Raw genomic sequence first — 23,315 nt, forward strand, 5'->3', positions numbered from 1 at the left:
CCTACGTTTCATTAAAGACTTCAGACTTCACCGTTTATATACATCCTACTGAAGACACTCCCCTTTCTCTCCAATCCCTACGTTTCATTAAAGACTTCAGACTCTCCAATCCCTACGTTTCATTAAAGATGTCAGACTTCACCGTTTATATACATCCTACTGAAGACACTCCCCTTTCTCTCCAATCCCTACGTTTCATTAAAGACTTCAGACTTCACCGTTTATATACATCCTACTGAAGACACTCCCCTTTCTCTCCAATCCCTACGTTTCATTAAAGACTTCAGACTCTCCAATCCCTACGTTTCATTAAAGATGTCAGACTTCACCGTTTATATACATCCTACTGAAGACACTCCCCTTTCTCTCCAATCCCTACGTTTCATTAAAGACTTCAGACTTCACCGTTTATATACATCCTACTGAAGACACTCCCCTTTCTCTCCAATCCCTACGTTTCATTAAAGACTTCAGACTCTCCAATCCCTACGTTTCATTAAAGATGTCAGACTTCACCGTTTATATACATCCTACTGAAGACACGCCCCTTTCTCTCCAATCTCTACGTTTCATTAAAGACTTCAGACTCTCCAATCCCTACGTTTCATTAAAGATGTCAGACTTCACCGTTTATATACATCCTACTGAAGACACGCCCCTTTCTCTCCAATCCCTACGTTTCATTAAAGACTTCAGACTTCACCGTTTATATACATCCTACTGAAGACTCCCCTTTCTCTCCAATCCCTACGTTTCATTAAAGACTTCAGACTCTCCAATCCCTACTTTTCATTAAAGATGTCAGACTTCACCGTTTATATACATCCTACTTAAGACACGCCCCTTTCTCTCCAATCCCTACGTTTCATTAAAGACTTCAGACTTCACCGTTTATATACATCCTACTGAAGACACTCCCCTTTCTCTCCAATCCCTACGTTTCATTAAAGACTTCAGACTCTCCAATCCCTACGTTTCATTAAAGATGTCAGACTTCACCGTTTATATACATCCTACTGAAGACACTCCCCTTTCTCTCCAATCTCTACGTTTCATTAAAGACTTCAGACTTCACCGTTTATATACATCCTACTGAAGACACTCCCCTTTCTCTCCAATCCCTACGTTTCATTAAAGACTTCAGACTCTCCAATCCCTACGTTTCATTAAAGATGTCAGACTTCACCGTTTATATACATCCTACTGAAGACACGCCCCTTTCTCTCCAATCCCTACGTTTCATTAAAGATGTCAGACTTCACCGTTTATATACATCCTACTGAAGACACGCCCCTTTCTCTCCAGTCTCTACAGGAAGCTAACAGGGTAACAGGATTCCATTTATTTATTTTTATTTACATTTATTCCTCTCAAGAGAATCTGTCCAACTCTTGACCTCAACCCCTCCTTCACCTAATCAACCAGACCCATATCAAACATCTCCAATCCAAAGTTAAATCTAGAATTGGCTTCCTATTTCGCAACAAAGCATCCTTCACTCATGCTGCCAAACATACCCTTGTAAAACTGACCATCCTACCGATCCTCGACTTTGGCGATGTCATTTACAAAATAGCCTCCAATACCCTACTCAACAAATTGGATGCAGTCTATCACAGTGCAAGCCCCATATACTACCCACCATTGCGACCTGTACGCTCTCGTTGGCTGGCCCTCGCTTCATACTCGTCGCCAAACCCACTGGCTCCATGTCATCTACAAGACCCTGCTAGGCAAAGTCCCCCCTTATCTCAGCTCGCTGGTCACCATAGCATCTCCCACCTGTGGCACACGCTCCAGCAGGTATATCTCTCTAGTCACCCCCAGAACCAATTCTTTCTTTGGCCGCCTCTCCTTCCAGTTCTCTGCTGCCAATGACTGGAACGAACTACAAAAATCTCTGAAACTGGAAACACTTATCTCCCTCACTAGCTTTAAGCACCAACTGTCAGAGCAGCTCACAGATTACTGCACCTGTACATAGCCCAACCTATAATTTAGCCCAAACAACTACCTCTTTCCCAACTGTATTTAATTTATTTATTTATTTTGCTCCTTTGCACCCCATTATTTTTATTTCTATTTTGCACATTCTTCCATTGCAAAACTACCATTCCAGTGTTTTACTTGGTATATTGTATTTACTTTGCCATCATGGCCTTTACCTCCCTTCCCACCTCATTTGCTCACATTGTATATAGACTTGTTTATACTGTATTATTGACTGTATGTTTGTTTATTCCATGTGTAACTCTGTGTCGTTGTATCTGTCGAACTGCTTTGCTTTATCTTGGCCAGGTCGCAATTGTAAATGAGAACTTGTTCTCAACTTGCCTACCTGGTTAAATAAAGGTGTTCTCAACTTGCCTACCTGGTTAAATAAAGGTGTTCTCAACTAGCCTACCTGGTTAAATAAAGGTGTTCTCAACTTGCCTACCTGGTTAAATAAAGGTGTTCTCAACTAGCCTACCTGGTTAAATAAAGGTAAAATACAATTAAAATAAATAAATAATCCACAGATGTCCATCTGTCTCCCCTGTATCAACACATCGCTCTCCTCACCTCCTGACCTCAACCCCTCCTTCATCTAATACCCAGATGTCCATCTGTCTCCCCTGTATCAACACATCGCTCTCCTCACCACCTGACCTCAACCCCTCCTTCATCTAATACCCAGATGTCCATCTGTCTCCCCTGTATCAACACATCACTCTCCTCTCCTCCATCAAACACATTCCAAAGCCTTCTGGCTTTCTTCAGAGAACCATTCTAAACATAACACCCAGTCTGTTTAATTTCCAATCATTCATTTAATATCTCAATGTTCAAAGTTTAGCCGATTCCAACAATAGTAAGAGTCTGGTAGCAACAGCTGTGGTGTATGTGTGTGTGCGTGCGGTATGTGACCTCATTCTCCGATATCGACTGCCTAACAGTAAGGTCGTGACTAGCTTGTGGCTGGTGCGTGGGGTCCTTGATGATGCTGCGGGCCTTCCTCAGGCACAGCTTAAAGTAGATGACCTGGATAGGTGGGAACACAGGCCCAGTGATTTATTGGACTGGTTTCACCACCCACTGGTTAATAAACCCTTCATAAGGCCTATAGTTTACAGTAGTATAAACCCTTCATAAGGCCTATAGTTTACAGTAGTATAAACCCTTCATAAGGCCTATAGTTTACAGTAGTATAAACCCTTCGTAAGGCCTATATATTTAGTTTACAGTAGTATCAACCCTTCGTAAGGCCTATAGTTTACAGTAGTATAAACCCTTCATAAGGCCTATAGTTTATAGTATAAACCCTTCATAAGGCCTGTAGTTTACAGTAGTATAACCCTTCATAAGGCCTATAGTTTACAGTAGTATAAACCCTTCGTAAGGCCTATATATTTAGTTTACAGTAGTATAAACCCTTCATAAGGCCTATAGTTTACAGTAGTATAAACCCTTCATAAGGCCTGTAGTTTACAGTAGTATAAACCCTTCATAAGGCCTATAGTTTACAGTAGTATAAACCCTTCATAAGGCCTATAGTTTACAGTAGTATAAACCCTTCATAAGGCCTGTAGTTTACAGTAGTATAAACCCTTCATAAGGCCTATAGTTTACAGTAGTATAAACCCTTCATAAGGCCTATAGTTTACAGTAGTATAAACCCTTCATAAGGCCTGTAGTTTACAGTAGTATAAACCCTTCATAAGGCCTATAGTTTACAGTAGTATAAACCCTTCATAAGGCCTATAGTTTACAGTAGTATAAACCCTTCATAAGGCCTATAGTTTACAGTAGTATAAACCCTTCATAAGGCCTGTAGTTTACAGTAGTATAAACCCTTCATAAGGCCTATAGTTTACAGTAGTATAAACCCTTCGTAAGGCCTATAGTTTACAGTATTATAAACCCTTCATAAGGCCTATATATTTAGTTTACAGTAGTATAAACCCTTCGTAAGGCCTATAGTTTACAGTAGTATAAACCCTTCATAAGGCCTATATATTTAGTTTACAGTAGTATAAACCCCTTTCCCATCTCCTCATTGGTTTATAGAAGCAGGTACCAACGTGCCATCTCCTCATTGGTTATACCCACGTGGGTGATTGAAAGATGAACTGTTTTGCCGGTCATCATGGTAATACTATGAAAGTTTAGATGCCAATCACCATATAAGTTCAAAGATGAAAAAACCTGGAAGGAGGAGAGATGACTACAAACAATTCAGTTGACCGTTTTATGTGTGGATTAATTGTCGGAGTAGAGGACCTTGTGCATTTCAGGTCAAATAAAAACTCTGTTTATATCCCAGAACAAATTAGCTAGCAACAGCAAGCTAAATAAATTGGACAAATTAGCTAGCAAGTGCAAGCTAACTAGCTAAATTGCCATAAATGTTTAATGCTTTTCGACCTGTTCCCAAAGGAATGTAATTGGTTGAGTTTGTTTTGATATTTTAACCTGCGTGTCGTTTTCATGTTTGGTGTTGGGGCGACAAAATACATTTATGCACGATGGCGCACGCGCGCAGCCGGTTTGGGTTCCGTGTTAGTTCCTATCGAATGTGTGTGTCAGCTACTTCTTCAGATAATGTGATGTTTCACTTTCCAGATGCCTGATGGCAGCACACCATCAAGCATAGGCCGTAGTGGATCGAAACATGGTCGTTCCTAAACCCTGTGGGGTCTGAGTACATTCCGACAGTTACTTTTCTGAGTAAGAATAAACAAGGTACCAGAAAATGACTTGTTTCTTTTTTATTTATTGAAAAGATAAAAAAATTAAAATAAACAAAGAACCGCTTTTCATTTTCTTTGGCATATAAAAATAAAAATTGATTTGATATTTTTTATGTACATATTCTATGGAAAAACATCACTACATTACTCCACGGCCCCACCTGTCACTCTCTTTCTCCCTGATTGAGTGTTGTTTTTTAAGGAATCTTCCTTTGTGGTTTTACATTGAGACAACACATAATATTCACTGTATTTTAGATCAACAGTTGAATGAACTCATTCCCTTTGCTGTGAAGGCAGGCATGAATGAACTCATTCCCTTTGCTGTGAAGGCAGGCATGAATGAACTCATTCCCTTTGCTGTGAAGGCAGGCATGAATGAACTCATTCCCTTTGCTGTGAAGGCAGGCATGAATGAACTCATTCCCTTTGCTGTGAAGGCAGGCATGAATGAACTCATTCCCTTTGCTGTGAAGGCAGGCATGAATGAACTCATTCCCTTTGCTGTGAAGGCAGGCATGAATGAACTCATTCCCTTTGCTGTGAAGGCAGGCATGAATGAACACATTCCCTTTGCTGTGAAGGCAGGCATGAATGAACTCATTCCCTTTGCTGTGAAGGCAGGCATGAATGAACTCATTCCCTTTGCTGTGAAGGCAGGCATGAATGAACTCATTCCCTTTGCTGTGAAGGCAGGCATGAATGAACTCATTCCCTTTGCTGTGAAGGCAGGCATGAATGAACTCATTCCCTTTGCTGTGAAGGCAGGCATGAATGAACTCATTCCCTTTGCTGTGAAGGCAGGCATGAATGAACTCATTCCCTTTGCTGTGAAGGCAGGCATGAATGAACTCATTCCCTTTGCTGTGAAGGCTGGTATGAACGAGCGAATCAGCGATCCAAGAATAAAAATACTCAGGTTTAACGACAGAATCTTTACACACAAAAAAAATGTGTTGTTGCATCAAAGTTTGATCTACAAAACAAAAGGCTTTTTTTAACTAGTAATAATATCACAGATCTAGAACTGAAAATGTCACATTTGACATTCTCCAAATCTAGCATATAACTGAACTCAGAATACTGATAGTTTGATACTCGAACACAAAATACAGTCAACTCCTGATAAGTGGATATATGCCAACTACATCTAAGCTTTAAAGTGCTGTACAGTTCCCCTTGTGACAGATGAAAACATGTCTCACAAGATTCGCTTCTGGTTGTCAAAGCTACAGTTAATTTGTCATTTAAATACTTTCTTTGTATTCACTGGGGCACAGCGATACCTGGCTCAGCGGTACCTGGCTCAGCAGTACCTGGCTCAGCGGTACCTGGCACAGGGACAGAGAGGCGCCACAGTACCAGATCCGAAATGCTGGATAGAGGGGCTCAGTGAATGTGGAGTGGAATGTGTGCAGGTGGGTCATTGTGTCAGAGGAAACGCTGTAGAAGGACAGAGTGCCGGCCGGCCAGTCCAGATACACTCCTATTCTGTGGGATCGGAAGGCGTGGTCAGGTACGGTTGTGGGCTTCTTATTGTACCTGGCAGTGTAAATATCATTATTACAACTAAGAGTCCAGGACTTGTTATTGTATCCAAGCCCACAGTCGTGACCCCTTCCTTCCCTTCCTATTCCACTGTATGTTACACCAATATGGACCTCGTGCCCCATCCACTCCACCTCCCAGTAACAGCGTCCAGTCAGACCCTCTCTACACAGCACCTGATCCCAGTTCTCAAATCTCTCTGTGTGGTCAGGATACGTCTGCTTCTCTTCCACCCGTGTCACCTTTCTGTTCTCCTCAGACAGAGAGAGGTTTTTGAATGCTGTGTTTGGATCCAGTGTCAATTGACAGGCATCTGACAGAAAGACAACACAATCATCAATTCAATTTCACCTCAGAATCTGGGAGAGTTAAAAGTCACAACAACAAAAAAAGTATTTCTGAATCCCAGACTTTTGAACGACTAAAGCATCATAATAATATTGAAGAAGTACTTTTTTCTTCTCATGTCAAACAGGAAGTCTGGAAAGACAGACTGAGTGGGCAGGAAGCTCACCTTGACTGGCGGTTCTTTGAAAACGACCCTTGTCAAGCAACATGGACTGGTGGTTCTTTGAAAACGACCCTTGTCAAGCAACATGGACTGGTGGTTCTTTGAAAACGACCCTTGTCAAGCAACATGGACTGGTGGTTCTTTGAAAACGACCCTTGTCAAGCAACATGGACTGGTGGTTCTTTGAAAGCAACATGGACTGGTGGTTCTTTGAAAACGACCCTTGTCAAGCAACATGGACTGGCGGTTCTTTGAAAACGACCCTTGTCAAGCAACATGGACTCAGTGAGCAGTGTTGCAGTCAGATTATCTCAAGCAAATTTCCGGATATCCAAAGCAACTCAAAACAAGACCTTACAGGATGAGTTCTGGTTACTAGGGGTGGGCCGAGTACTCGGAAAAATCTGAATCCGTAGTTAGCTAGTCATTGTTGTTCAAGCTAATAATATGGTTAGTTATATTTTATATGGCAATGGCCTCCCGGGTGGCGCAGTGGTCTAAGGCACTGCACCAGAGACTCTGGGTTCGAGCCCAGGCTCTGTCGCAGCCGGCCGCGACCGGGAGGTCCGTGGGGCGATGCACAATTGGCCAGGGTTTGGCCAGCAGGGATATCCTTGTCTCATCGCGCACTAGCGACTCCTGTGGCGTGTAGGGTGCAGTGCACGCTAACCAGGTCGCTAGGCGTTTCCTCCGACACATTAGATGTGCATTGTGTCAAGAAGCAGTGCGGCTTGGTTGGGTTGTGTTTCAGAGGACGCATGGCTCTCGACCTTCGCCTCTCCCGAGTACGTACGGGAGTTGTAGCAATGAGACAAGAGTCCATGAAATTGGGGATAACATTATTTTTATATATTTTATATGGTTACCACTAGGCTACCTGCCGCCCCTCCACTCTAACCACTAGGCTACCTGCCGCCCCTCCACTCTAACCACTAGGCTACCTGCCTCCCCTCCACTCTAACCACTAGTCTACCTGCCACCCCTCCACTCTAACCACTAGCTACCCTGCCTCCCCTCCACTCTAACCACTAGGCTACCTGCCGCCCCTCCACTCTAACCACTAGGCTACCTGCCGCCCCTCCACTCTAACCACTAGGCTACCTGCCGCCCCTCCACTCTAACCACTAGGCTACCTGCCCCCCTCCACTCTAACCACTAGGCTACCTGCCTCCCCTCCACTCTAACCACTAGGCTACCTGCCGCCCCTCCACTCTAACCACTAGGCTACCTGCCGCCCCTCCACTCTAACCACTAGGCTACCTGCCTCCCCTCCACTCTAACCACTAGGCTACCTGCCGCCCCTCCACTCTAACCACTAGGCTACCTGCCGCCCCTCCACTCTAACCACTAGGCTACCTGCCGCCCCTCCACTCTAACCACTAGGCTACCTGCCGCCCCTCCACTCTAACCACTAGGCTACCTGCCGCCCCTCCACTCTAACCACTAGGCTACCTGCCTCCCCTCCACTCTAACCACTAGGCTACCTGCCGCCCCTCCACTCTAACCACTAGGCTACCTGCCGCCCCTCCACTCTAACCACTAGGCTACCTGCCGCCCCTCCACTCTAACCACTAGGCTACCTGCCACCTCTACACTCTAACCACTAGACTACCTGCCGCCCCTCCACTCTAACCACTAGGCTACCTGCCGCCCCTCCACTCTAACCACTAGGCTACCTGCCGCCCCTCCACTCTAACCACTAGGCTACCTGCCGCCCCTCCACTCTAACCACTAGGCTACCTGCCTCCCCTCCACTCTAACCACTAGGCTACCTGCCTCCCCTCCACTCTAACCACTAGGCTACCTGCCTCCCCTCCACTCTAACCACTAGGCTACCTGCCTCCCCTCCACTCTAACCACTAGGCTACCTGCCTCCCCTCCACTCTAACCACTAGGCTACCTGCCCCCCTCCACTCTAACCAATTGGCTACCTGACTCCCCTCCACTCTAACCACTAGGCTACCTGCCGCCCCTCCACTCTAACCACTAGGCTACCTGCCGCCCCTCCACTCTAACCACTAGGCTACCTGCCTCCCCTCCACTCTAACCACTAGGCTACCTGCCGCCCCTCCACTCTAACCACTAGGCTACCTGCCGCCCCTCCACTCTAACCACTAGGCTACCTGCCGCCCCTCCACTCTAACCACTAGGCTACCTGCCGCCCCTCCACTCTAACCACTAGGCTACCTGCCGCCCCTCCACTCTAACCACTAGGCTACCTGCCGCCCCTCCACTCTAACCACTAGGCTACCTGCCGCCCCTCCACTCTAACCACTAGGCTACCTGCCGCCCCTCCACTCTAACCACTAGGCTACCTGCCGCCCCTCCACTCTAACCACTAGGCTACCTGCCGCCCCTCCACTCTAACCACTAGGCTACCTGCCGCCCCTCCACTCTAACCACTAGGCTACCTGCCGCCCCTCCACTCTAACCACTAGGCTACCTGCCGCCCCTCCACTCTAACCACTAGGCTACCTGCCGCCCCTCCACTCTAACCACTAGGCTACCTGCCCCCCTCCACTCTAACCACTAGGCTACCTGCCTCCCCTCCACTCCACTCTAACCACTAGGCTACCTGCCACCCCTCCACTCTAACCACTAGGCTACCTGCCGCCCCTCCACTCTAACCACTAGGCTACCTGCCTCCCCTCCACTCTAACCACTAGGCTACCTGCCGCCCCTCCACTCTAACCACTAGGCTACCTGCCGCCCCTCCACTCTAACCACTAGGCTACCTGCCGCCCCTCCACTCTAACCACTAGGCTACCTGCCGCCCCTCCACTCTAACCACTAGGCTACCTGCCGCCCCTCCACTCTAACCACTAGGCTACCTGCCGCCCCTCCACTCTAACCACTAGGCTACCTGCCGCCCCTCCACTCTAACCACTAGGCTACCTGCCGCCCCTCCACTCTAACCACTAGGCTACCTGCCGCCCCTCCACTCTAACCACTAGGCTACCTGCCGCCCCTCCACTCTAACCACTAGGCTACCTGCCGCCCCTCCACTCTAACCACTAGGCTACCTGCCGCCCCTCCACTCTAACCACTAGGCTACCTGCCGCCCCTCCACTCTAACCACTAGGCTACCTGCCGCCCCTCCACTCTAACCACTAGGCTACCTGCCGCCCCTCCACTCTAACCACTAGGCTACCTGCCGCCCCTCCACTCTAACCACTAGGCTACCTGCCACCTCTACACTCTAACCACTAGGCTACCTGCCGCCCCTCCACTCTAACCACTAGGCTACCTGCCGCCCCTCCACTCTAACCACTAGGCTACCTGCCACCTCTACACTCTAACCACTAGGCTACCTGCCGCCCCTCCACTCTAACCACTAGACTACCTGCCACCTCTACACTCTAACCACTAGACTACCTGCCACCCCTCCACTCTAACCACTAGGCTACCTGCCGCCCCTCCACTCTAACCACTAGGCTACCTGCCGCCCCTCCACTCTAACCACTAGGCTACCTGCCGCCCCTCCACTCTAACCACTAGGCTACCTGCCGCCCCTCCACTCTAACCACTAGGCTACCTGCCGCCCCTCCACTCTAACCACTAGGCTACCTGCCGCCCCTCCACTCTAACCACTAGGCTACCTGCCGCCCCTCCACTCTAACCACTAGGCTACCTGCCGCCCCTCCACTCTAACCACTAGGCTACCTGCCGCCCCTCCACTCTAACCACTAGGCTACCTGCCGCCCCTCCACTCTAACCACTAGGCTACCTGCCGCCCCTCCACTCTAACCACTAGGCTACCTGCCGCCCCTCCACTCTAACCACTAGGCTACCTGCCGCCCCTCCACTCTAACCACTAGACTACCTGCCGCCCCTCCACTCTAACCACTAGGCTACCTGCCACCCCTCCACTCTAACCACTAGGCTGCCTGCCACCTCTACACTCTAACCACTAGACTACCTGCCACCCCTCCACTCTAACCACTAGGCTACCTGCCACCTCTACACTCTAACCACTAGACTACCTGCCGCCCCTCCACTCTAACCACTAGGCTACCTGCCGCCCCTCCACTCTAACCATTAGGCTACCTGCCACCCCTCCACTCTAACCACTAGGCTACCTGCCGCCCCTCCACTCTAACCACTAGGCTACCTGCCTCCCCTCCACTCTAACCATTAGGCTACCTGCCACCCCTCCACTCTAACCACTAGGCTACCTGCCGCCCCTCCACTCTAACCACTAGGCTACCTGCCACCCCTCCACTCTAACCCCTAGGCTACCTGCCGCCCCTCCACTCTAACCAGTAGGCTACCCTGACGCCCCTCCACTCTAACCACTAGGCTACCCTGCCACCCCTCCACTCTAACCACTAGGCTACCCTGCCGCCCCTCCACTCTAACCACTAGGCTACCCTGCCGCCCCTCCACTCTAACCACTAGGCTACCCTGCCGCCCCCCCACTCTAACCACTAGGCTACCCTGCCGCCCCTCCACTCTAACCACTAGGCTCTAACCACTGTTCTCTCATCAAATTATTCTATTTTAACCAATCAAACTATTCTCTTTAGTAATATGTAAAAATGTGTTTCCATTTAGAATGGCCAATTAATGGGCAGGAAGAGGAACAGAAACAGGAACAGGAACAGAAACAGGAACAGGAAGAGGAAGAGGAACAGGAGGCATGAAGTAGGTTGAAGTAGGTTAAAGTAGGTTGAAGTAGGCATGAAGTCTTGTCATAAGCCGTGTTTAATTCACACCCAAACTTACATTTCTTAAGTGCTGATTTTAACCAACACTCGGAATTATGATCCACACTGAGAAATCAGAAGAAGAGACACACATTTGAGGGGTTTTAGTGATATGTATGTTATATATCATATGTGATAATATTATTATTTGGAGACCTCATTTGATGCATAAATACTCAAAAACAACGGTTTTCAAGATACATTCTACTGTAAGTATTGTAAATAAATAAATAATATTTTATTTTTCTTCCGCTACTATTTTTCATGTCTAAAAGAAAAAGTCTAAATATTTAGTTGTATAGGAGTTGTAATGTTTACCTGAGTTTCTCCAGTTTATATTGTGGATCTTCCACGATAGCAGAGAGCAGCTTCACTCCGGAGTCTCCTGGGTGATTGTGGGTAAGGTCCAGCTCTCTTAGGTGGGAGGGGTTTGACCTCAGAGCTGAAGCCAGAGAACCACAGCCTTCCTCTGTGACTAAACAGAATGACAACCTGCAGAATGGATTTCATTTCATTCTCAAAATGTGATTTAACCTTTATTTAAACTAGGCAAGTCAGTTAAGAACATATTCCTATTTACAATTGACGGCCTAGGAACAGTGGGTTAACTGGTCTAGGAACAGTGGGTTAACTGCCTTGTTCAGGGGCAGAACGACAGATTTTTAGCTTGTCAGCTCAGGGATTTGATCTAGCAACCTTTTGGTTACTAGTCCAACGCTCTAACCACTAGGCTACCTGCTGCCCCTCCACTCTAACCACTAGGCTACCTGCCTCCCCTCCACTCTAACCACTAGAATACCTGCTCTAACCACTAGGCTACCTGCCTCCCCTCCACTCTAACCACTAGGCTACCTGCCGCCCCTCCACTCTAACCACTAGGCTACCTGCCGCCCCTCCACTCTAACCACTAGGCTACCTGCCGCCCTTCCACTCTAACCACTAGAATACCTGCTCTAACCACTAGGCTACCTGCCACCCCTCCACTCTAACCACTAGGCTACCTGCCGCCCCTCCACTCGAACCACTAGGCTACCTGCCGCCCCTCCACTCGAACCACTAGGCTACCTGCCGCCCCTCCACTCGAACCACTAGGCTACCTGCCGCCCCTCCAATCCAATCTAACCACTAGGCTACCTGCCGCCCCTCCACTCTAACCAGTAGGCTACCTGCCTCCCCTCCACTCTAACCACTAGAATACCTGCTCTAACCACTAGGCTACCTGCCTCCCCTCCACTCTAACCACTAGGCTACCTGCCGCCCCTCCACTCTAACCACTAGAATACCCGCTCTAACCACTAGGCTACCTGCCGCCCCTCCACTCTAACCACTAGGCTACCTGCCGCCCCTCCACTCTAACCACTAGGCTACCTGCCGCCCCTCCACTCTAACCACTAGGCTACCTGCCGCCCCTCCACTCTAACCACTAGTGTACCTGCCGTCCCTCCACTCTAACCACTAGGCAACCTGCCGCCTCTCCACTCTAACCACTAGGCAACCTGCCGTCCCTCCACTCTAACCACTAGGCAACCTGCCGTCCCTCCACTCTAACCACTAGGCAACCTGCCGCCCTTCCACTCTAACCACTAGAATACCTGCTCTAACCACTAGGCTACCTGCCACCCCTCCACTCTAACCACTAGGCTACCTGCCGCCCCTCCACTCGAACCACTAGGCTACCTGCCGCCCCTCCACTCGAACCACTAGGCTACCTGCCGCCCCTCCACTCGAACCACTAGGCTACCTGCCGCCCCTCCAATCCACTCTAACCACTAGGCTACCTGCCGCCCCTCCACTCTAACCAGTAGGCTACCTGCCTCCCCTCCACTCTAACCACTAGAATACCTGCTCTAACCACTAGGCTACCTGCCTCCCCTCCACTCTAACCACTAGGCTACCTGCCGCCCCTCCACTCTAACCACTAGAATACCCGCTCTAACCACTAGGCTACCTGCCGCCCCTCCACTCTAACCACTAGGCTACCTGCCGCCCCTCCACTCTAACCACTAGGCTACCTGCCGCCCCTCCACTCTAACCACTAGGCTACCTGCCGCCCCTCCACTCTAACCACTAGTGTACCTGCCGTCCCTCCACTCTAACCACTAGGCAACCTGCCGCCTCTCCACTCTAACCACTAGGCAACCTGCCGTCCCTCCACTCTAACCACTAGGCAACCTGCCGCCTCTCCACTCTAACCACTAGGCTACCTGCCGCCCCTCCACTCTAACCACTAGGCTACCTGCCGCCCCTCCACTCTAACCACTAGGCTACCTGCCGCCCCTCCACTCTAACCACTAGGCTACCTGCCGCCCCTCCACTCTAACCACTAGGCTACCTGCCGCCCCTCCACTCTAACCACTAGGCTACCTGCCGCCCCTCCACTCTAACCACTAGGCTACCTGCCGCCCCTCCACTCTAACCACTAGGCTACCTGCCGCCCCTCCACTCTAACCACTAGGCTACCTGCCGCCCCTCCACTCTAACCACTAGGCTACCTGCCGCCCCTCCACTCTAACCACTAGGCTACCTGCCGCCCCTCCACTCTAACCACTAGGCTACCTGCCACCACTCCACTCTAACCACTAGGCTACCTGCCGCCCCTCCACTCTAACCACTAGGCTACCTGCCGCCCCTCCACTCTAACCACTAGGCTACCTGCCGCCCCTCCACTCTAACCACTAGGCTACCTGCCGCCCCTCCACTCTAACCACTAGGCTACCTGCCGCCCCTCCACTCTAACCACTAGGCTACCTGCCTCCCCTCCACTCTAACCACTAGGCTACCTGCCACCCCTCCACTCTAACCACTAGGCTACCTGCCGCCCCTCCACTCTAACCACTAGCCTACCTGCCGCCCCTCTACTCTAACCACTAGCCTACCTGCCGCCCCTCTACTCTAACCACTAGGCTACCTGCCCCCCTCCACTCTAACCACTAGGCTACCTGCCGCCCCTCCACTCTAACCACTAGGCTACCTGCCCCCCTCCACTCTAACCACTAGGCTACCTGCCGCCCCTCCACTCTAACCACTAGGCTACCTGCCCCCCTCCACTCTAACCACTAGACTACCTGCCGCCCCTCCACTCTAACCACTAGGCTACCTGCCGCCCCTCCACTCTAACCACTAGGCTACCTGCCCCCCTCCACTCTAACCACTAGGCTACCTGCCGCCCCTCCACTCTAACCACTAGGCTACCTGCCCCCCTCCACTCTAACCACTAGGCTACCTGCCGCCCCTCCACTCTAACCACTAGGCTACCTGCCTAGTCACAAACACAAAGAGGAAAATACTAACCTCAGTGTCTCCAGTTTACAGTTCGGACTCTCCAGTCCAGCAGAGAGCAGCTTCACTCCTGAATCCTTCAGGTCGTTTTCACTCAGGTCCAGTTCTCTCAGCTGGGAGGGGTTTGAACTGAGAACAGAGGCTACCGCTTCACAGCATCTCTCTGTGAGGTTACATCCGTTTAGCCTAGATAATGGCAAACCAGTTCAGACATCATTCTTCTTAAAAGGGAATAAATCAGAATCAGTCATGTTCAATAATGGGATGTTTGTTGTTGTTATCAATTCTGGGTGTAACCTCATCCCCCGTGCCAATATTGCTGTCAACTTTAGATTGTATTAATTAAATTCCTTCATGGAAGCTTCATCTACTTCAAAACAGAATATTATTAATCTAATCGACACTTACAGGACTGTCCTGGAGGCTTTGACCACTGGCAGCAGCCTCAGAAGACCTTCCTCTGATCTGGAGTATTCCTTCAGGTCAAACACATCCAGCTCCTTTTCTGAAGTCAGCAACACAAAGACCAGAGCTGACCACTGTGCAGGTGACAGGTTGGCACTAGAGAGACTTCCTGATCTCAGGAAGCTTTGGATCTCCTCCACTAGAGAACGGTCATTCAGCTCATTCAGACAGTGGAACAGATTGATGCTCCTCTCTGGAGAGAGATTCTCCCTGATCTTCTCCTTGATGTAATTGATTGTTATCTCATTGGTCTGTGACTTGCTTCCTGTCTGTGTCAGTAGGCCTGGTAGAAAAGTTTGATGGGAGTCCAACGAGAGACCCAGAAGGAAGCGGAGGAACAGATCCAGGTGACCGTTCTCACTCTGTAAGGCCTTGTCCACTGCACTCTTGTGGAGGTTTGTCTGTAGGTTGTCACCAGACATCTGGTGGTTTCTGGTGGTGGTTTCAGGTTCTGCCATTAGATTTAAACGGTCGTTGTTGAATGTGACAAACACGTACACAGCACCCAGAAACTCCTGGATGCTCAGATGAACAAAGCAGTACAGCTTCTCCTGGTACAGCCCATTCTCCTCTCTGAAGATCTGTGTACACACTCCTGAGTAGACGGACGCTTCTGTGACATCAATGCCACACTCTCTCAGGTCTTTCTCGTAGAATATCAGATTCCCTTTTTCCAGCTGTCTGAAAGCCAGTTCTCCCAGTTTCAGGAGGATCTGTCTGTTTTCATCTGTGAATCTGACTCAGCTTCCTCTGGTCCTTTGGGAAATTTCTGTTTTTTGTGCAGTATGGTAAAGATCAGGAAGTGTTTGTACATTTGAGTCAGAGTCTTGGGCATCTCTCCACTCGGTGCGTCACCCAACAGCGTCTCTAGGACAGTGGCAGAGATCCAACAGAACACGGGGATGTGGCACATGATGTAGAGGCTCCTTGATGTCTTTATGTGTGAGATGATTCTGTTGGCCATGTTCTGCTCATCGTGGTATCTCTTCTTAAAGTACTCCTCCTTCTGTTGGTCATTGAACCCTCGTATCTCTGTCACCTGGTCAACACACTCAGGAGGGATCTGATTGGCTGCTGCTGGTCGGGAGGTTATCCAGAGGAGAGCAGACGGAAGCAGATTCCCCTTGATGAGGTTTGTCAGCAGCACGTCCACTGACGTTGACTTTGTGACATCACAACAGTGCTCATTGGTCTTGAATTCAAGAGGAAGTCGACATTCATCCAGACCGTCGAAAACAAACAGAACCTTGTACTTGTCAAAGTTGGAGATTCCTGATTCTTTGGTTTCCGTGAAAAAGTGATGAAGAAATTCCATCAAGGTGTATTTATTCCCCTTCATCATATTCAGATCTCGAAAAGGAAGTGGAAATATCAATTGGATATCATGATTTCCTTTTCCTTCAGCCCAGTCCAGAATTAACTTCTGCACAGAGATAGTTTTTCCAATGCCAGCGACACCCTTTGTCAACACAGTCCTGATTTCTTTGTCTTGTCCAGGTAAAGGTTTAAAGATGTCGTTGCATTTAATTGGCGTCTCTTGTGTTGCTGGTCTCTTGGACGTCACCTCGATCTGTCTCACCTCATGTTCATGATTGACATCTCCACTTCCACCCTCTGTGATGTAAAGCTCTGTGTAGATCTTACTGAGAAGGGTTGGGTTTCCTTGCTTGGCTATTCCCTCAAACACATTTTCAAAGTTCCTCCTCAGATTGTATTTGAGTTTCTGTTGACATGCAACAAGTTCTCCTAGAAGACCTGACAATGCAGATCACCCGTGTAAACATGTCACAACAAAGTCAAAAGTTTCAATGAAGAATATATTATAAATTATTCTACTAGTTTTTTTTCCTGTGGACATGTAAATTGCTTGTGAATAGCAGGAAAATTGTAGAGGTATCTCGGTATGTTAATCATTTGTAGACATTAATGGTCGGTCTTACTGTTCTCCAGTGTGTCAGCGAGCTCCTTCTGGTTCATTTTCCTCAGGATGTGCAGTGTGATCTTCAGAGCCCCCTCTCTGGCACTGCTCTCCTGCTTCTCATCTTCACCATCGACCACTTCCTCATCCTCCCTCTGAACTTCATTCAGTATCCTCTTGAACCTCTTCAACTCACGTTTTACCAAAACAACGACCCGGTCTTCAAGCACCTGAAATGGACAACAAATACAGTATTTATACGGAAAACAAACCCAGAACAGTTCATCAAAACAAAATGTACTCTGGTGTGTTATTTGTGGAGTTAATTTTATATGTTTGTATGATAAACCAGCCCACCCTGAATATTGAGTTCAGATCCGTTCGTTGATTCTGGGCAGCCTCAACCTGTAGTTTCTCACATTGGACTCTGTGGATAGAATAAGACAGGTTACAAGTCTTGTTTCCTGGTTATAGAGAGCCATCCATGGGCCAATCACTGACGGCCAATTAATTAATCGCCAGCTGATCTCTCGTTAAGCGGAAAATGTCATGTTTAATACGTTCTTCTTGAGCAGACTAAAAGTGATTTATCTATTTAAAGATCATGCCGTAGAAATTAAATAAATTCTTTAATTGCCTCGTTTACCACGTCAAATCTACAATAAAAATGAGGTTTCAACACACTTTATATTAACGGAAGAAATCATAGTGTAGAATACATTTTTCCTTTACAATGGCTAAGCTAGATAGCTAGATTTATCTCCCCGGAGACTGGCATAGAAAACTCATGATTGGATTCCCCCCCCCCTCGTTAACCCTTTCCTTTCCAACAGAAACTGAAGACATTAAATCAGAATATCATCGAAAATTATGAAACAATCAGAATACGACTTAAATATAATTGAAAAGATAGACATAAAATAGAAATTAAAACTTAAAATGTCTATATATTTTTTTTAAATAGTTCAAGATCTTTGATCATTCCTTAGGCCTTTTCTTACAGCTCTCCTATTCGTGTTTTTCATTTTTTCTTTCTTTGGAAGAGACGTCAGCTTATCTTTTTGAGAGAAAAAATATGATTAAATGTGTTTGTTTTTAAAGATTACTTTTATTAGTATAAAATTATATAATTTTCCAAAGTTTTTTTTGTGTACAATATTGCTCAGTATGTGCTTGATATATTTTATCTTTATCAAATTAGCCAATCATTTCTACACTGGACGCCTCTGGAAAGCACCATGCTCAAGGACACAACGGAATGTGGCATCTACAATTTCCAGCTCACTTTAGGCTAGATTTTTACTGTCAGGCACGGGATTCGAACTAACAATCGTCCAGTTGCTAGCTTGCCTCTCTAACCGCTAGGTTACCTGAACCCCCTGCTAACATTGTTGTCGCCCCGGAAACACATACAGATACATCTTACTTTGGTTCTGTTATTACAGGTGCATCCACTGACTGGTCACTCTTCATGGACAGACAGCTGGGTACAGGGGAGACTGGTCTCTCCGGTCCGAAATATATAGGTACATCCATAGACCAGTCACTCTTCATGGACAGACAGCTGGGTACAGGGGAGACTGGTCTCTCTGGTCCGAAAAATACAGGCTCATCCTTAGACCAGTCACTCTTCATGGACAGACAGCTGGGTACAGGGGAGACTGGTCTCTCCGGTCCGAAAAATACAGGTTCATCCTTAGACCAGTCACTCTTCATGGACAGACAGCTGGGTACAGGGGAGACTGGTCTCTTCTGATGGAGCCTTTTAGATAAACCCAGACCAGAACATTCAGGCCCACAGGGATGTAGAATACTGAGTCTGTGATTCAATATCTAGACTATCGATAGAGAAACTAGTTCAGTGGGAAAATCTCAGGATGATCAGTTAACTCATTCATGTTCTTACCTGTCTTTGTCTCTTAAGTTGTAAGTTGAATCCATAGAAGCAACAGGCACAACAGAGACGTTCATTTAATGACTATATAATTATGGATGAAATCTCAAGTTATTAAAGAATAGCATTAGAAACATTCAAAATGTATTTTGTTGGATCAACTGTACACAAGCGCACTCTGTCTTGTTGTGGTTGTTTGCACTCACCTTTCGGCCTCTTTTACAGCGTCACGGTCCTGAAAGATACACCTGTTTGCGTCAGCGCCTGCCTCGTTCCCCTCTGAGAGACTCATTTTAGGAGGTAGTGCTGTTTTACTGTGGGACAGGTACAAAATTCCAAAAAACAGAAAGATGTGACTATTTTAAAGTCCTGAATGTCACTTTGAGCATAATGCTGTTTTCTTTGTGTTGTCAGTGTAAAGGTCATAGGTACATACTTCATTAACCTTGGCCACAACAATGACATCCTGGTCCTCTCTCTTTGAGTAAAACCTGATAACCAACCAGTCAGGAAGTTCCATAAAAGGAAATGATCACTTGATATCTCTCAAACCATATCAGAGAACGTTGAAGGTAACAGGAATGTGACTGGAGTGGGGGAGGGGCTAGGTACAACACCTAAACCGTTACAAATTCTTCCGATTATTTAAACATCAATATTTAAGAATTATTTATCATTCACACAAAGTGAATTTACATACATATTAAATTAGCCTCAGTGCCTGTAAATATAATTCGATTTCTATGGATACACTGTTAACACTTGTAAATACTATGTACTGTACCAACTGTCCACAGCCATCCTAACATTCAAGTTTAAGTGGATATAAGAAAGGATAGAGGAGGCCATGAAAAATAGACGAGTAAACACTTATACAGACAGAACGCTTGAGAGCTGTAGAATAGTGGACTGGTCCATATCTGTGTGAGGTTTACTGAAATGGCACAGCGCGGGCTCAAATTCATCACAAGAACCTTTACAAATATTCTTTCAAACGGAGGGTTTCCATGACCTCATATTAAAGATTATGTGTCTTATACTGTTCAAATGTATTATGAAGTTATGAGTAATTGTTCAATTAAATTGTAAAATGTTGAGGCACTAGTTCCGTGAATGTCACTGTAGCGTCGGCTCGCTCTGTCGACACGGTCATAACACTCACCGGACCCAGACGCTTTGTTTGGTACAACTTGTGTCCATAATTATATAACAAAACACACGCACATTTATTGAACATGTTATTGTATTTGACCTTTTTATAGGTCTGGGGGGGGGGGCTGATGTCAATTCCTACAAAGAAATCGATATTTTTGGGATTCTCCCGGAACAGCTGATTAAAACGGTATCTTCCCTCTACCTCACACAGAACTCCGTGTATAGCTGTTGACCTTACAATACCTTCTATGAGACAATACATACTTTCCAGGAACTGTTACGACACCGTCGTGTAATACCGTATATATCCACGATCATCGCTATGAACCATGTTACAAGTACCACCAAGTGGTCTTTATCTATTGGCGCGATGCGTCGGAGGTCTGGAATGGACAATTGTATAATGTACAACAAACCAGTCACACTTGTAGTTAGTGTTTTATTTGAGAGGTTTAAAAACAGCCTCTAGCCTGCCTATTCCTTTTTTTGTTAGCTCAAGAGGTTTTAAAGTTTAAAGTGTTACCTTCAGTAAATGTGTCCCAACAGTTGTTAGGTAAGTACATCTTTACGTTCAAACCCTTGTCGTGAAGTATAAACACCCTCATGGAATGTGACTGGCAACGATTTACATCACATGACAGGTGATCTTCTAAGGCCATAAGTCAACCTTATCCATGAAAATGTTTGACTGATGAGCTCATGTTGGTTCTGCTGTAAATGAAACTGAACATGTTCATTGTCAACCGTTGGTAAACCCGAGTGTATATTTCAATAACCAGGTTATTATTGAAAAATATAGAATACAAATTATTATTTGTTGAATTATTATTGAATAACTTACCTGATTGAACACAAGGTAGATTGCTGGAGAGAGAAAAAAAAGGACAAGATGGAATCTGTTTACTACTGACCTAAAGAGAACAGAGAACATACTTCCTTGAGGGTCGGGTAACTAGTCCAACCAGTGGTGGTGACTAACAGTCAGTCATGTGATGTCATCACTGTAACAGGGGTCAACGGGCACATGGCTGACTGTAGTGTAGTGACTTACTTCATAACACCATATGAAGTAAGAGCCAATAACTGTCAATCATTAGCATGTTCGGTCACAGACAGGCATTCTGAACAATTTTTTTTATTTTAAATTATTCATAATATGACATTCTATTTAATAAACCCTGCAGTGTTACGATCATAGAATTGGTTACTATTATGACTGAGGCATCTGAACAAACTCAATGGAGTCAACATCCTGAAAAGCTAGGTTTATTTACAGCAACATCTACTGTACATGACTACTGCACTTATGACAGACATGATATAGAATTAACCTTTACAAAAGGGGCCACACACACACAATATGGAAATAGAACAAGATAAACAAACAGAGGTCTAGGGAGCTACTTTAATAAAGTAGGGAATATTCTGTTTATACTCAAGTTTAGGATGTGCATATCACCTGTTCTTTTATGTTTATTTCAAATCCTGACTTGAAACAAGACAGGCCCTGGTTGGTGGAGCATGGAGACAGGCCCTGGTTGGTGGAGCATGGAGACAGGCCCTGGTTGGTGGAGCATGGAGACAGGCCCTGGTTGGTGGAGCATGGAGACAGGCCCTGGTTGGTGGAGCATGGAGACAGGCCCTGGTTGGTGGAGCATGGAGACAGGCCCTGGTTGGTGGAGCATGGAGACAGGCCCTGGTTGGTGGAGCATGGAGACAGGCCCTGGTTGGTGGAGCATGGAGACAGGCCCTGGTTGGTGGAGCATGGAGACAGGCCCTGGTTGGTGGAGCATGGAGACAGGCCCTGGTTGGTGGAGCATGGAGACAGGCCCTGGTTGGTGGAGCATGGAGACAGGCCCTGGTTGGTGGAGCATGGAGACAGGCCCTGGTTGGTGGAGCATGGAGACAGGCCCTGGTTGGTGGAGCATGGAGACAGGCCTTGGTTGGTGGAGCATGGAGACAGGCCCTGTTTGGTGGAGCATGGAGACAGGCCCTGTTTGGTGGAGCATGGAGACAGGCCCTGGTTGGTGGAGCATGGAGACAGGCCCTGTTTGGTGGAGCATGGAGACAGGCCCTGGTTGGTGGAGCATGGAGACAGGCCCTGGTTGGTGGAGCATGGAGACAGGCCCTGGTTGGTGGAGCATGGAGACAGGCCCTGGTTGGTGGAGCATGAAGACAGGCCCTGGTTGGTGGAGCATGAAGACAGGCCCTGGTTGGTGGAGCATGGGGACAAGGCCCTGGTTGGTGCAGCATGGGGACAAGGCCCTGGTTGGTGGAGCATGGAGACAGGCCCTGGTTGGTGGAGCATGGAGACAGGCCCTGGTTGGTGGAGCATGGAGACAGGCCCTGGTTGGTGGAGCATGGAGACAGGCCCTGGTTGGTGGAGCATGAAGACAAGGCCTGGTTGGTGCAGCATAGGGACAGGGCCTGGTTGGTGCAGCATGAAACAAGGCCTGGTTGGTGGAGCATGAAGACTAGGCCTGGTTGGTGGAGCATGAAGACAAGGCCTGGTTGGTGCAGCATGGAGACAGGCCCTGGTTGGTGGAGTATGGAGACAGGCCCTGGTTGGTGCAGCATGGGGACAGGCCCTGGTTGGTGGAACATGGGGACAGGGCCTGGTTGGTGGAGCATGAAAACAGGCCCTGGGTTGGTGGAGCATGAAGACAGGCCATGGTTGGTGGAGCATGTAGACAGGCCCTGGGTTGGTGCAGCATGAAGACAGGCCCTGATTGGTGCAGCATGGGGACAAGGCCCTGGTTGGTGCAGCATGGAGACAGGCCCTGGTTGGTGGAGCATGGAGACAGGCCCTGGTTGGTGCAGCATGAGACAGGCCCTGGTTGGTGGAGCATGGAGACAGGCCCTGGTTGGTGCAGCATGAAACAAGACCTGGTTGGTGGAGCATGAAGACAAGGCCTGGTTGGTGCAGCATAGGGACAGGGCCTGGTTGGTGGAGCATGAAGACAAGGCCTGGTTGGTGGAGCATAGGGACAGGGCCTGGTTGGTGGAGCATGAAGATAAGGCCTGGTTGGTGGAGCATAGGGACAGGCCCTGGTTGGTGGAGCATGAAGATAAGGCCTGGTTGGTGGAGCATAGGGACAGGCCCTGGTTG

At 47.7% G+C, this 23,315-nt stretch overlaps 1 protein-coding gene across 1 annotated transcript; it reads right to left on the bottom strand.

The window, feature by feature from the left end:
* Positions 1–4,775: 4,775 nt before the first annotated feature.
* Positions 4,776–21,177, bottom strand: LOC109884001 (protein NLRC3-like). Its single transcript, XM_031809579.1, is given in 13 exon segments — positions 4,776–6,591; positions 11,515–11,561; positions 11,814–11,987; positions 14,787–14,960; positions 15,183–15,976; positions 15,979–16,994; positions 17,180–17,387; positions 17,515–17,584; positions 18,584–18,919; positions 19,064–19,075; positions 19,258–19,365; positions 20,730–20,929; positions 21,048–21,177. Coding segments are annotated over 11 exon segments (3,531 nt in total). The 5' UTR covers positions 19,344–19,365; positions 20,730–20,929; positions 21,048–21,177; the 3' UTR covers positions 4,776–5,977.
* Between the last annotated feature and the right edge of the window lie 2,138 nt (positions 21,178–23,315).

This window comes from Oncorhynchus kisutch, linkage group LG29 (genome assembly GCF_002021735.2).
Source record: "Oncorhynchus kisutch isolate 150728-3 linkage group LG29, Okis_V2, whole genome shotgun sequence".
NCBI classification, from domain to species: Eukaryota; Metazoa; Chordata; class Actinopteri; order Salmoniformes; family Salmonidae; genus Oncorhynchus; species Oncorhynchus kisutch.